Below are 14,143 nucleotides of genomic sequence, written 5' to 3' on the forward strand. Positions count from 1 at the left end.
AGAAGGACTCTGGGGATGTCAGCAGACCATGTGACTGGTCACATGGTACAAAGAACTACAGGAAAAAGAAGCAGCAGCAGCGCGGGACGTGCAAATGGGCTGTGCTGGGCTGCTGTTTCTTTTTCAATAACATGGGATGTGAGGATGAAGCTTTAACAGAACTCCTGAAAATACAGAATATTATGGAGGCAGAAGAAAACTTGAATCTGTGAAATAATTCACAGTGAGTCTCTCTCTCTTTCTCTCTCTGTCTCTGTGCCAATGAGTGTGTGTCTCTCTCTGTGCAAGTGATTGTGTCTCTCTCTCTGTGCCAGTGAGTGTCTCACTCTCTCTCTGTGCCAGTGAGTGTCTCAGACTCTCTCTGTGCCAGTGAGTGTCTCTCTCTCTGTGCCAGTGAGTGTCTCTCTCTCTCTGTGCCAGTGAGTGTCTCTCTCTCTCTGTGCCAGTGAGTGTCTCTCTCTCTCTGTGCCAGTGAGTGTCTCTCTCTCTGTGCCAGTGAGTGTCTGACTCTCTCTGTGCCAGTGAGTGTCTCTCTCTGTGCCAGTGGTTGTGTCTCTCTCTGTGCTAGTGGTTGTGTGTGTCTCTCTCTCTCTCTGTGTCAATGAGTGTCACTCTTTCTGTGCCAGTGAGTGTCTCTATCTGTCTCTGTGCCAGTGAGTGTGTGTGTGTCTCTCTCTCTGTGTCAGCGTGTGTGCCTCTTTCTCTCTGTGCCAGTGAGTGTCTCTCTCTCTGTGCCAGTGAGTGTCTCACTCTCTCTCTGTGCCAGTGAGTGTCTCACTCTCTCTCTCTGTGCCAGTGAGTGTCTCTCTCTCTCTCTGTGCCAGTGAGTGTCTCAGACTCTCTCTGTGCCAGTGAGTGTCTCAGACTCTCTCTGTGCCAGTGAGTGTCTCAGACTCTCTCTGTGCCAGTGAGTGTCTCAGACTCTCTGTGCCAGTGAGTGTCTCAGACTCTCTCTGTGCCAGTGAGTGTCTCAGACTCTCTCTGTGCCAGTGAGTGTCTCTCTATCTGTGCCAGTGAGTTTCTCCCTCTCTGTGCCAGTGAGTGTCTCACTCTCTCTCTGTGCCAGTGAGTGTCTCACTCTCTCTCTGTGCCAGTGAGTGTCTCACTCCCTCTCTGTGCCAGTGAGTGTCTCACTCCCTCTCTGTGCCAGTGAGTGTCTCACTCTCTCTCTGTGCCAGTGAGTGTCTCACTCTCTCTCTGTGCCAGTGAGTGTCTCACTCTCTCTCTGTGCCAGTGAGTGTCTCACTCTCTCTCTGTGCCAGTGAGTGTCTCAGACTCTCTCTGTGCCAGTGAGTGTCTCACTCTCTGTGCCAGTGAGTGTCTCACTCTCTGTGCCAGTGAGTGTCTCACTCTCTGTGCCAGTGAGTGTCTCAGACTCTCTCTCTGTGCCAGTGAGTGTCTCAGACTCTCTCTCTGTGCCAGTGAGTGTCTCAGACTCTCTGTGCCAGTGAGTGTCTCAGACTCTCTGTGCCAGTGTGTGTGTCTCTCTCTGTGCCAGTGTGTGTGTGTCTCTCTCTGTGCCAGTGAGTGTGTCTCTCTCTCTGTGCCAGTGAGTGAATGTGTCTCTCTCTCTCTGTGCCAGTGAGTGTGTCTTGCTTTGTCTCTCTCTGTTCCAGTAAGTGCGTCTCTCGTGCCTCCACTCAACTCTCCTGCACATCATTTTTTAGTGAATAGACTCATTTGTTATAGACTAAATGCCATGTCTGTAATTGAGACCTTCACAATGTATATGAGAATGTGATAAAATAAAGCAACAGCTGTATATGTTTCAAAATAATAGTAATAATAATAATATATGTTCACGAATAATTAAATGAACATAACGCATGTAATATATCTGGAATTGCAATTAAAAATCAGTTTGTTTTTTTTTTGTTTTTTTTTTTAATCTTTAACTAGATGTTTATACTGTTTTCTTCTTCTACAGTCTATCTCAACCACTCACAAAACATTAACTTTTTAGTGACATGGGTGGATTAATAGATTATGTCCTCATGGTGGCAGTTTTTTGGAATAGGAGCCAGGCATAAGATGTTGCCCACGGAGTATTGTGCAGCGGACAAGTGCAAAGGTAGTGGGAACAGCTCAGCTGTGTGCGTCGGACTGCCATACACAAGGGAGAATATATCCAAGAAAGGCTCTATTGGTTGTGTCTTTCTCCTGCTCAGGTGATTAGGGACCACACAGGGTTAAGGTGTGAATCCAGGACAGATGGAAGACAATTGGAGTTATAAAAAGGACATGTCGGTACCCATTAACACAACAATTATTATTAGGAATATCTATGGGTATGTTATGAAACCGCGTTAGATTAAATAAAATCTAATAGACAATGTTTCTGCCTTTTTGTTTCTTGCCTTTTTGACCATGGCAAGACCATGGAAACAAGTTTTTTCACTATGAACTGTCTAGTTCCTATTCCTGTAAGGGACCTGTGTGAGCTGGAGGTATGAAAGTCCTTTAGCTGGATAGAAACTAGATTTTTCACCGTAAACCGTCTAGTTCTCTAGTATCCCTGTAAGGGACCTGTGTGAGTAAGAGATATGAGTTCCTTTGCAGTATAAGAACTAGGGATTGTTATCCTTGGTATGAAAGTCCTTTAGCTGGATGGAAACTAGATTTCTCACTATGAAGCATCTAGTTCCTATCCCTGTAAGGGACCTGCGTGAGCTGGAGATATGAGTCCCTTTGCGGTATAAGAACAAGATATTGTATCCTTGTAAAGGACCATTGTTACCTGATGGTATAAAAGTCCTTTAGCTGGATGGAAACTAGATTTCTCACTATGAACTGTCTAGTTCCTATCCCTGTAAGGGACCTGTGTGAGCTGGAGGTATAATTGTCTCTTGGCTGTATAAGGACCTGTGTGAGCTGAAGGTATAAAAGTCCTTTAGCTGGATGGAAACTAGATTTCTTACTATGAACCGTCCTGTTCCTATCCCTGTAAGGGACCTGTGTGAGCTGGAGAGATAAGGGTCCTTAAGCTGGATGGTAACTAGATTTCTCACCATGAACCATCTAGTTCCTATCTGTTAACAGGACCTGGCCCCGATGGAGCAAAAGGTCCTTTACAGGGATAGAAACTAGCTCTCTTTACGTGAGTTGGATAGTTCCTATCCCTGTACAGGACCTGACCACTAGGGGGCAAAGGGTAATTTTGCTGGATAGAAAATAGCTCACACACACTGAGCAAGCTATTTCCTATCCCTGTAAAGGACATGGTCCTTCTACCGGATAGGAACTAGTCGCAACCAAAACAAAAGTGTCCCTGTTCTACAATTTTCATTTGTGGGAGATACGCATTAAGTGCGAGACCTGCGTCACAAGTGACTCCACGCGCGCCCCCGAATCAAAAGCGTCAGTGCAGTGAGCGCCGCGCAGCCTCGATTCACGGTCACTTCAGTCCTAAAACTTATCTTTGAATCTGTTTGCCCTCCAGGCCGCTAGAGGTCGCTGGCTCTTTTTTTCAGTACCCTCCCAGTTAGGTTTGGGACGGAGCCTAAAGGGTGTCCCGCTCTACATCCGGATCCTCAGTTCACGTCTTTTTCGGACTTGTGTATGCGACGACGTCAGCCTGGGGGCGCAGCAAGCACAAGCTCGTGCACTGTATGGCTGAACGCTGAACGCAGAACGCAGGGGGAAGCAATTGAGAATAGCGGGCCTGAGCGTGAGAAGGAAGTATACCGGAGCTGACTCATTGATTTGGGCGCTTTGTGTCCACTTTTATAAGGGACCCTACCGGCAACCCGGAGTGCGTTTCGTGGTCTTCCTATCCTGTACTGATTGCACTGTTTTGGCAGTGGGTGGGTCTCATTCCCAACCATAGCAGTGCCTCTAGAGACTGGCGTTAGCTCATGTGTTACATTAAATTATTTTCAAGCGAGTGAAGGGGCGTATCTAGTAACTCCTCACTGGACTCCCCCACCTGCTGCTCCTACATTCAGGTGTTGTTCTTGGGTTCCCAGCATCTGTGTGACGGATCATCACTTGCTTCCCCACTTTCCAGTGCATACAAGGCCCATCACTGCATATACCTGGATCCAATGCGCTACGGAAGATAGCAGTGAACTAGTAGTTCTTTTTGTAAGAGCGGCTCCAATGTGTGTTGAATTACACATACATCTGGTTGTGCAGCCCCCTATTTGTAACTGCTAGTGGGGTGGGTGTTAGTGTGGTGTCTTGCAGGCTTCAAGAGTTTACAGCAGTTTCCCTCTCCTTCAAAGCATGGAAGGACTATCATTGAGTGATGTGGAGCAAAAATATTATTCGGACCTCTTTGCTTACTGTGATACTGACAGTACCAAGAAGATTGCATCCAATGGGAGGGTGCTGGAGCTATTCAGGGCTGCCCAGCTACCCAGCGAAGTGTCTCTCCAGGTAAATTTTGGAAAGCCCACGAACACCAAATGTTTTATTCTCAAAAGAAACAGTGGATCCTGTTTTTCATTTTTTTTTTGTTACCAGATACTTGACATTAGTGTGTGTGTGTGTTTACTCTTCTAGACATACTGACAATCTTGCAGTCTGAAATTAATTTTCCAGTGTTCGTATAAAACATGTTTAGTCCCTATGTAATTCCTAAAAGTTTCTTCCAATTAAAGCGTAGCTGTGGTTTAGAGGCTCCTACAAAAAAACTGCACATAATATCAATAAAGATAAATTGGGTTGATACACTGTAGCAGTGTATGCTTATGAGTCTATTTAGTTTAGCTGGGACTGTCCCTGACCAAGATGTCCTGCTTTATTTTTTAGCTGTTGTGTCCATTAAGTATAGACCTCTTTAACTTTATGGCTGTACACAAGTAATAAAGGCATCCACTAGATGAGCCTCTTACTAACAAAAATAGGTAAGCTAAACACAGACACAAAACACTATCAAGCATGCTTATGGCTGTTTAGCGAGTCATTATAAAATACTGGCTTATAACTGCAAATGTCAAAAAATTGGATTTGGTGCTTAACACATTAGCATAACGTATTCCATTGTACACAAGCTATAATGTGGTTAAAGATGTGGTTTTACTTTACTGAATATAATACTCTTGCAACTAACTTCTACTTTTAGTAATATTCCTTGGGCTGTCTACACCTATGTCAGAAACTATTCTTTAATCATATAGTTTGCCTCTTTAATATGTTTATCCAGCAACACATGTAACACAAAGCAGACGGTGATAGATTCAAAATGAGTTTTTTATGTCTAAACTTGGCTCATCCTACTCAATTCAGCTAGCACACAGCCTTTATTTAATTCTTCAACTAGCTTTTCTGGAAGACAAGACATGGCATTGTTCGTACAAGTCCATAGCCTTATGTTTTGTAGACAGATTAACATTTGTAGATCTCAAAGATCAACACTGACAACATTGTTTTTCCATCTAAGTGCTATAGAAAAATGTATTTGTTCCTGCTGTGTTTCTTAAGTAATAAGGAACTACTCATAATATGTGATTGTAATTATCCCAAAGGTTGCTCATCCTTGTAATTAGGGACAAAATAAAACTTGCAGAACCCGATTAGGAGCAAAGGTAGTGAAGTGTGTTAGAGACAAGGTATGTACTATTTGCAGTTATCAATGAATGGCTTTAAAAACATTTGACAGGAAGCCAGCTTTGAATGGTTATCACCTACACCATCATCTTGCACGATGACATGCAGTTTGTAGCTCTATTATGGGAAGACCTCATGCCCTCCTCTACCATCTCTGTGCTTTTGTCCTATTTTCCTGTTAGGTGTATATTGGAATATATTTTTAATGGAATCAAATACATTTTACTGCATGCAATTTGGTAGATGCATTTGTTGGTTACTGCAATTCTTCATTTTAATTTAACTGCTGTCCCTGGTGCCTCTACTGAAAGCAGAGATCATACCTTGGTATGCTTCTTGCACATTCTGGTCAATGGGAATAGCAGGCAATCACGTTTGCTGTCTGAACGCTGATGTATTGCTAGCATTCATGTGATTGGCTGCTGCTTTCTTAACTACAGTGGAAGTGCTGCTGAGCATGTGCAGTAAGTATGCCTTCTAATGGTTCATTGCTTCAGTAGAGGAATGCCATCCAGTTTTGCTGGTGGCCAGACCCAAGAATATTAGAGCATATACCCATGCACACACAAACACAAGTCCATGTAGAATGTTTCCTTCTACCCAATGGGACACTACATACTCTAAGGAAACTGCGTAATTACTGCTATTTCAATGGTGTATAATGCACTTTCCTAAAACATATATTTCTAAAAATGTATATTGATATGTATGTATCATATAGGTGTGTGGTGTGTGTTTGTTTCTTTGTATAGATACATAGACACACACATTCAAATTAATCAGTTTATGCAATATGGACCGATCTGGGTTTTCTTTTTCACAGTAGCCTTAGAAGGCTTTCATATTGGAAACACATGATTATATTGAGCCTTATACAAATGTGCAACTAGTATCTTGTTTAGTAATTGGGTTCTGCTTTCATCCCTTTATTAAAAAAAAAAAAACAATCCCAAATCTTTATAGCTACTGATAATCTGTCAAATGATAAATATACATTTTTTTTTTAATATTAGATAACATTTTTAGGCTTCGTATTTGCTGGGAATAATTATTTGGTTGGTTGAGAAGCAAACGTTCGGTGAAGCATGTTTATCATACAGTGTTTAGGTCCTGGTATCCAGCATCTCTCAGCACAGGTAAAATAGACTTGAAGCTGACTGTTCTGGCAGGTCTTGTAAGAGTGGGATAAAGTTTAACTTCAGGCCTGAAGATTGATTAGTTATTCTGGTTTTGTCGTATATCCCACCTTTGACACCTTCAAAACAATTGTACTCATTGGAGAGAGAAGAAAAAACACAAAGCAAAGTTTGTTTTGAAAAAGCATTTTAATTATGAAGGTATAATGATGGCACAGTTTACCTTTCCAGGTATATACATAATAATGTTATGGAGCATCTCACTTAAGTAAATTAGAAGAATGTGGCACTGTCGTTTAATGTTTATCTGTAAAATAATGCACTTTGGACATAAGTCCGGTGATAAAATATAGCATTAGGGGTTCTGTGTTGTCACAAAGATTGACTTGGGTGCAAATTGTGAGGCTTTAAAAGCAGGCAGGGTGCTGGGTTGTATAGCATTAGTAGCAGAAAGATGGAATTGGTTATGTTAATTTAAAGATCCATAGTGAGACCTTCCCACTGTACGTGATCATACATCTCCAGAAGGATAAACACATTCAGTTCTGAGAAGAGCTAATCCTTTTTTTAAACTGCAAAGCAGTAACCACCAAGGAAGGGTAAAGGATTTCAATGTATGTAGCTTGGATGAGATAAGAGATTGAGGATGTGATAGTACAGTTTTAAATCTTATATACTCACAGACATAACGATCTGCAATACTCAGTCTAGTATCCAGTAATAATGAGCCGTTGGATTTAAATTGTGTTAAGGGTGGAGTGCAACTGCTGTGACAAATTCTAGAATTTAGGTAAATGGGTGGATATGAATGTGCAGTAGCACATCATAAGTATGCAACCCTTTTTTATTTATTTATTTTTTTAACCCTTTTGGTCTGTAGACTTGTACATGTGCACCTGTAGCGGTGTGTGTTTATATATAAACATATGTATCACAATTTTATCTGTAACAGTAATTGTTTTGAAAAATGCCTCCCAAGTACATCTCCCATTGGTAAATTAACCAATTGGTGCTGGACAAGCGTCACAGGACTTTAAATTGCACAGTAACTAGTGAGATACTGAAAAGCTATTCCTATAGTAGCTTATCAAGGTTTTTAAATTTGTCACACTTCTATTGTAAAATACTTTACTTCATTGCTTAAATTACTAAAGAATGGAAATGCAGTGGAAGTAGTCTCTCAAGACACACCCTGTTTTGAAATATAGTGGCTCTTGCCCCAAAACATGGTGTGCTCTCCTCCTTTCCATGTCGTTTTGCTCAAGCCGGTCCTGCTCATATATGATTTAAACTGTAGGATGTATACTTTCTGTGTGCATTTTGTCAAGAAATATAAGATAGCAAAACTTCATTAACATAAGCATGGATTTTCTATTTGAAATTTGTTTGTAGGACTAAAAACATAGAAAAAAATATCTGGTATGAAAGAAAATGTGTACATGTGTTTTCAGATTACCTAGATGAGTTGGATTAGCCCAATCTAACTCTGTAAGTGTGCTAATATAATTTAGTACAAGATTAAAAAAAAAAAAAAACCCCAAATGTTCATGGATGTTTTTATATTTTGCTCTTTGTCCTGGGTTCAGAAAACTCTTCATATGCCATGCAGGGATAAAATTGTATCATGTTAATCTACTTTAATTTCATTTTTTGTAGCCCTAAATCTATGGATATCTGTTTAAGAAACTTCGATCCCAACTGTATGTCAAAAAGGCAGATATACAGCTAGAGTGATCAAGTAGCTCAAAACATTTTGCACTCGCTGTGCCTATATCTGCTGAATTGTCAAAGAGCAATTAAATACATGAAAATGCTTTGTTGGCTGCTGCTGGTCTGCTTGGTTCTGCAATCGGTAACATTACTGGAGGGCATATTACATCATTTGGCTCTATTCTGCTGTAATACAGGGCTTGACAACCTCAGGTGCCATGATGACTAGAAACCACTTTCTGGTGCCCAGGGTTTTGCAGGGCTGCCATCATGAATCCAGCACCCTATGCTTTCCTCCAGGGTATGGAGTGCTGTGAAGCTCCCAGCGGGGTTGTGTAATGCACCTCACCTCTCACCTGCATGAAAGCATAGGGTGGTTCATTCAAAATAGGCACCGGTGTGGCTGGGCTTAATGTGGTGGGAGGGGAGAGTGGTCGGAGGTGTGTGTGTGTGTGTGTGTGTGTATGTATATAATATATAGCTAGTCAGTGTGTGTGTCCATAGTGTTAGAGTGTGTAATATTTATAGTGTGTATGAGTGTGGTGCTAGCATGTATGGTGGTGTAATATGGCATGAGTGTGCATCAGCATATAGTATTCATGCGTATATTAGTGTATGGTGTTAATATGTTCATACATGAGCATAGATTTAGCGTGTGTTACTGTATGGCGCTAGTGTGTAAATGTATGGCAAGCTGTGACAAAACTTGGGCACCAAGAAAATTAAAACCTGTTTAGGGAAGGAAAAAAAAAACACTCGCTCATAACTTTTTTGGCTGTCCCCTAGGCAAAACCAAATTTGTCAACCCCTGCTGTAGTACATCCTTCATCCTTTTTATATATATTTTTTTTTTTTTCATGATTGTCTATCATGGTAACCAGAGCCGGCCTTAGGCGTTGTGGCGCCCTGTGCGGACTACTCCTCTGGCGCCACCCCCCCCCTCACTACCCCCCTTTCTCTGCCCCTTCAAACTACCGCCCCTCAAACTACCCCTTCAAACTACACCCCCCCGCCCATTCAAACTACACCCCCCCTGTCCCTTCAAACTACACCCCCCTCCCTCTGCCCCTTCAAACTACACCCCCCCTCCAAACTACACCCCCCCTCTGCCCCTTCAAACTACACCCCCCCCACTTACCTTGTTGCCGGAGTCCTGCGGTGAGAGTGGGAGGCATCCGTCTTCTCGCTCTGCCGCGGTGCCGGCATTTCATGTTGAGAGCCGGAATAGTCCGGCGCTCAACATGAGATGCCGGCACAGCGACGGAGTCACGGAGAGTAAGGGGCGCCGAGCGGTTGCCGAGAACTTCACGAGCAACCGCTTGGCGCCCCTGACCGGGACATAGATTTAAGCATCGTTTTGTTTTTTTTAAACTTTATTTAACATGAATGATGTTAAATAAAGTTTAAAAAAAAACCACAAAAAAAAAAAACGATGCTTTAATCTAAGTCCCGGTCAGGCGCCCCTGCAACCATGGCGCCCTGTGCGGTCGCACAGGTCGCACACCCCTAAGGCCGGCCCTGATGGTAACTGTTAAAATATTTAAATGTAAGGACCATTTAATTGAAGCTGGAACATGAGGGGAAATTGCATCTTAATACATTAATATTGCTTGTTAATTTTTAAAGACAATAACATAGATCTGGTGTACAGAACTCTAAATAGTATGTATGAAGAATGATCCATCTCCAACAGGTTGAGTGTGATACCTTTTTAACAAAGGCATCACATTCCTCTGTTTCACCTCCACTCACAAAGCTACCATGCTTAGCTAGTGTCTGTTTATTGAGCAGTAAGCTCCTTTCAAGATTGTTGATGTCCCTCAATTTTTTCCTGTAGCTCTCTAATACAAGCATCAAGAGAGGCCTTCACAGAGGTATAAACCCTAGACCGATTATTCCAGCTGCTAATACTTGGTATATTTGAACACAAACAGCCGCTGTTTAAGCGGACTGAAAAAACCTTGTCAGCAAACTAGTTCAGATTCCGGAATAACATAATACACACCTTCCTGCAATTAAATGTCATATATGTCAAAAGATATCAAAATAATTCACTTAGCTTCGGCTAGTTAAGCAGACCGTGAGGGAAGCCTGTGTTGGCATTAGCCAATCCCCATGATCGAGAGTACAGATTGACTGAACACAACACAGCAGATCTTTTTATACCATCTAGATAACACGATGACGGTGCATGTCTCTAGACAGTGATCCAAGATCCAGCAACTACTATGTCTGTAACATTATGTCCTTGTTCTGATAAATCTGTAAAGTAAGGAGAAAGAACAGCTGCATGAGCGCTAAAGAGCCATAGAAAGAAAAAAACTCCCATCACACCTTGTTTGGTTGTTTTTGCTGTTTATTTTTTATTCTCTGTGTCATTTTGGCTGCTTTTCACATTGACTAGAAGACTAGAGGTGCTTGTCCAAGTGGGTGATTGCCTGCATTTTTTTCTCCTCAATTCTTTCCATTTAAAGGGACACTCAAGCCATCATATGAACTTTAATGCATATGGTAGGAGAGTGTCACCTTACAAATGGGAAGGTTTTCATTAGTGAATTGCTGCTCATGATTTTTTAAGCCTCAGTCTGTCACTTTTAGTCATAAGGAACCTGGAGAATGTGAGGTTGATTATCAGTTTTCAAAAGTACCCCCTGGCCCTGGGGTTGATGATTAATGCTGGGTATGCTGTGGCTGTACAGTCATATGATTTCCTAACCTGAGAAACCCCAGTTTCTCCAGAGGAATGTCTTGCATGCTTTTGTTGGAATATTAATCACGTCAGATTACTTTTTTTTTTTTTTTTCTCTCGCTGGTATATTGGAGCTGGTTTGCAAGGTTTTTGGCCGGTTTATGTACAGCATCACTACTCCGACTAGTGATATTGGAAAGTGTGTTCTTTGACCAGACTTTCTCATGTAGGAGACATGAGGACATACCCCTATATATACCTCATCACGGAGTGCCCATGTTCCCTTAGACCATTAGGAAATCTGGAATTCATGAACGCTGTGCCACAGACGTTGCTTAGTAATTTTTACCTGGTATAGTTTTTATCACCTTTCCAGACGATATGGACTTGTGTACGGAAGTTCCAAAAGAACCTGTCTTTTGTGATCTTCATTGCTCGCCTTGGCAACAGAGAGTTTGGCATTCAGTTATTCTTGTTGCAACCCTTACCACTGCCTTTGTCTCAGAAACTAAAGTTTTAGGTTCTGGGTACTGAAAGTCACTTCAATATGAGAAAACCTAGAGGAAATCTGTGCATGGTGTTCTAACGGGAATGTTTTCCTGTTTGAGGCATACATGTTATATCAGCACAAAGGTTGGGTGAGAGAGACTTTCTATGACAGAGCCATTTTTTTTTTCTTTAACTCTTTTGAGAAGACAAAACTCTCTCCCTCCAGAGTTGTCTGAAAGGCTGTTTATTCCCAACAGGAATTGTTGGCAGCACTTGTTGGATGTTAGATGCTGTGTCCTTAATTTCTATGTACAAGAGCAAACAATTTTTTTGGGGTTTTTTTTATTCACTGATCTCTGTCTTTAAGGATTATGTATCGAAAATAATAGGAAGGCGAGGGCTTTCATAGTTTTCCTTTTCTACCAGAGGAGGGTTTTCATGAACAAGGAAAGAAATTCCACATATGTAGAACTGTTGCTCACACAATTTTGCTTCATCAGCACCTCCATTGTATATCCCTCTTAATGACAATTGACGGTCCGGGCATGTCACCTGAAAACAAAGGGATAACGACAATTGACGTGCCAGGACCGTTATGACTTTAAACGGGTGCAGAAAGTGATCTACGTCCGCTTTCTGCACACAAACGGTGTTGCTGTAATGCCTCGACCAGCAACACCACGATCGGCACTAGGGGCCATGTCTGGCCCCTCCCCGGGGTGTCGACATCCGCCATACATTGTATGGCGGCGGACGCCCATTTTAAGAGTTTAGGAGGCCGCCCTGTAAAAAAAATTATAAAGTTGAAAAAGTTCGCTAGATGGTCTCCAGACCCTCTAGAGCAGGGGTGTCCAACCTGCGGCCCTCCAGCTGCTGCAGGACTACATCTCCCATAATGCTCTTTCAGCTAAGGGCCTGGCTGATGAGTATGGGAGGTGTAGTCCTGCAGCAGCTGGAGGGCCGCTGGTTGGACACCCCTGCTCTAGAGAACTGGCTCCACTTGCAGGTTGAATACAGGTACTGCATTCAACCATGCAAGTCAATGGAGCCCAGCTTTCTAATCACAGTGTGATTAGTAAAAATAAATAAAAAAATAAAATAAAAATAATTAGAAATTTTAAAAAATAAAAATAAAAAAAAGTAAAATGTAAAAATTTCCCACTGATGTCAGGGGAACCTTCAAGTTCCAAAAAATGTAAAAAAAAATTATAAAAAAATATATATATTTTTGTGAGCATGGAAAACAATTCTCGCATGGAAATAGTTAAAATACTGGCATATTAAATGCCCGTGGCGTATCTACTTTTAAAAAATGTATGATTTGATGGGGTAAATTGAATTGGCCGGGTTCAACAATGTCCCAATTAACACGGGGGGGGGGGGGTAGGATGGCCACACATCTAATTTCCAATTAGAAAAATGCACACGTACCAAATGTGACCTTTTAGTTCCCCCCCAAAAATGACAAACCCATGCATGTGGGGTACTCACTGTACGCGGGAGATATTGCTGACCACATATTGGGGTGTTGTGTGACAGTGGCATATACCAGGAGCTGTAAATTCATACATAAAGTAGATGTGTGGGGAAACTTTGAAAAAATGCTGGTGGTAAAATGTGTGCATGCAAAGAGTTAAAATACCCTGGGGTGTCTAGTTTTCAAAAATATATGGTTTTATTGGGCACACTGAAATGGCTGGGCTCAAAGATGTACCAAATAGGGCATGGGCAGTGGATCACTGTGAAGAACCATGTCTGATCTTCACTGTTGTTATTATTATTATTATATTTATGTGTACCCTGTTTGAATGTGGCTTCAGCTCCAGCCTTCGAAGAGACGATCCTATAATCTGGCTGGGGTTTAATCAGCCAGCACAGCCCTGTCTGCCCAGACGGCACCCGCGCTACAGGGGGGATAACACAGGTGGGGGAACCCATTGTATCCCTTAATCCCCTCACCTGATACATCCTCTGTATACCAATGGGATTTGTGAGGGGATGTGGCTGATGGGATTTGTCATGGGATGTGGCTGATAGGATTGGGGGTTGGGTTCGGTGCACAGTGAATGGAGATTGTATATAAGTTCTGTGTGTTTGTAATAAAGAGAGTTCTGTTTTAACCTCAAAGCATGAAGTCCTGTCTCATGATTGAGGGGAGTGCTGGTCTGTGACTGCTTTCTTCGGACAGCCACAGCGTGTCCGCTTACTGGGAGAGGGAAGGGGCTGACGGGCGGATGTGTCCAGTCTGGGGCACAGGACGATCCGTCACAATCACCAAATGCCAAAGTTCAAAATGTGGCCCTTTTGCCCCTAAACAGCCAGGCAAAATCATTCATGGGAGATGTTGCTGATAGTTTTGTGATAGTGACATATACCAGAACCTTTAAATTCATACCTGAAGTAAAATGTGTGAGAAAAAAATGACTACCACAAAGTTTGACAAAGACTGGTGGTAGATATGGTGCATGGAAAGAGTTAAAATACTAGCATTTGAAATACCATGGGGTGTCTAGTTTTCAAAAATATATGATTTGATGGGGAAAATTGCATTAATTAATTGCATCTAAGA

At 42.1% G+C, this 14,143-nt stretch overlaps 1 protein-coding gene across 4 annotated transcripts in view; it reads left to right on the forward strand.

Moving 5' to 3' along the window:
* The first annotated feature begins 4,224 nt into the window (after positions 1 to 4,224).
* The window catches only part of LOC149284776 (ralBP1-associated Eps domain-containing protein 1-like), a 38,381-nt gene continuing 28,462 nt past the window's right edge, over positions 4,225 to 14,143 (forward strand). For all 4 annotated transcript variants that reach the window (XM_089496195.1, XM_089496196.1, XM_089496197.1 and 1 more), the window contains exon 1: positions 4,225 to 4,377. In XM_089496195.1, coding sequence (XP_089352321.1) covers positions 4,225 to 4,377 — 153 coding nt within the window. The remainder of the gene's footprint in view (positions 4,378 to 14,143) is intronic.

The sequence above is a fragment of the Sceloporus occidentalis genome, unplaced genomic scaffold (assembly GCF_023333645.1).
Source record: "Sceloporus occidentalis isolate IW3139 unplaced genomic scaffold, rSceOcc1.0.p SCAF_88, whole genome shotgun sequence".
NCBI classification, from domain to species: domain Eukaryota; kingdom Metazoa; phylum Chordata; class Lepidosauria; order Squamata; family Phrynosomatidae; genus Sceloporus; species Sceloporus occidentalis.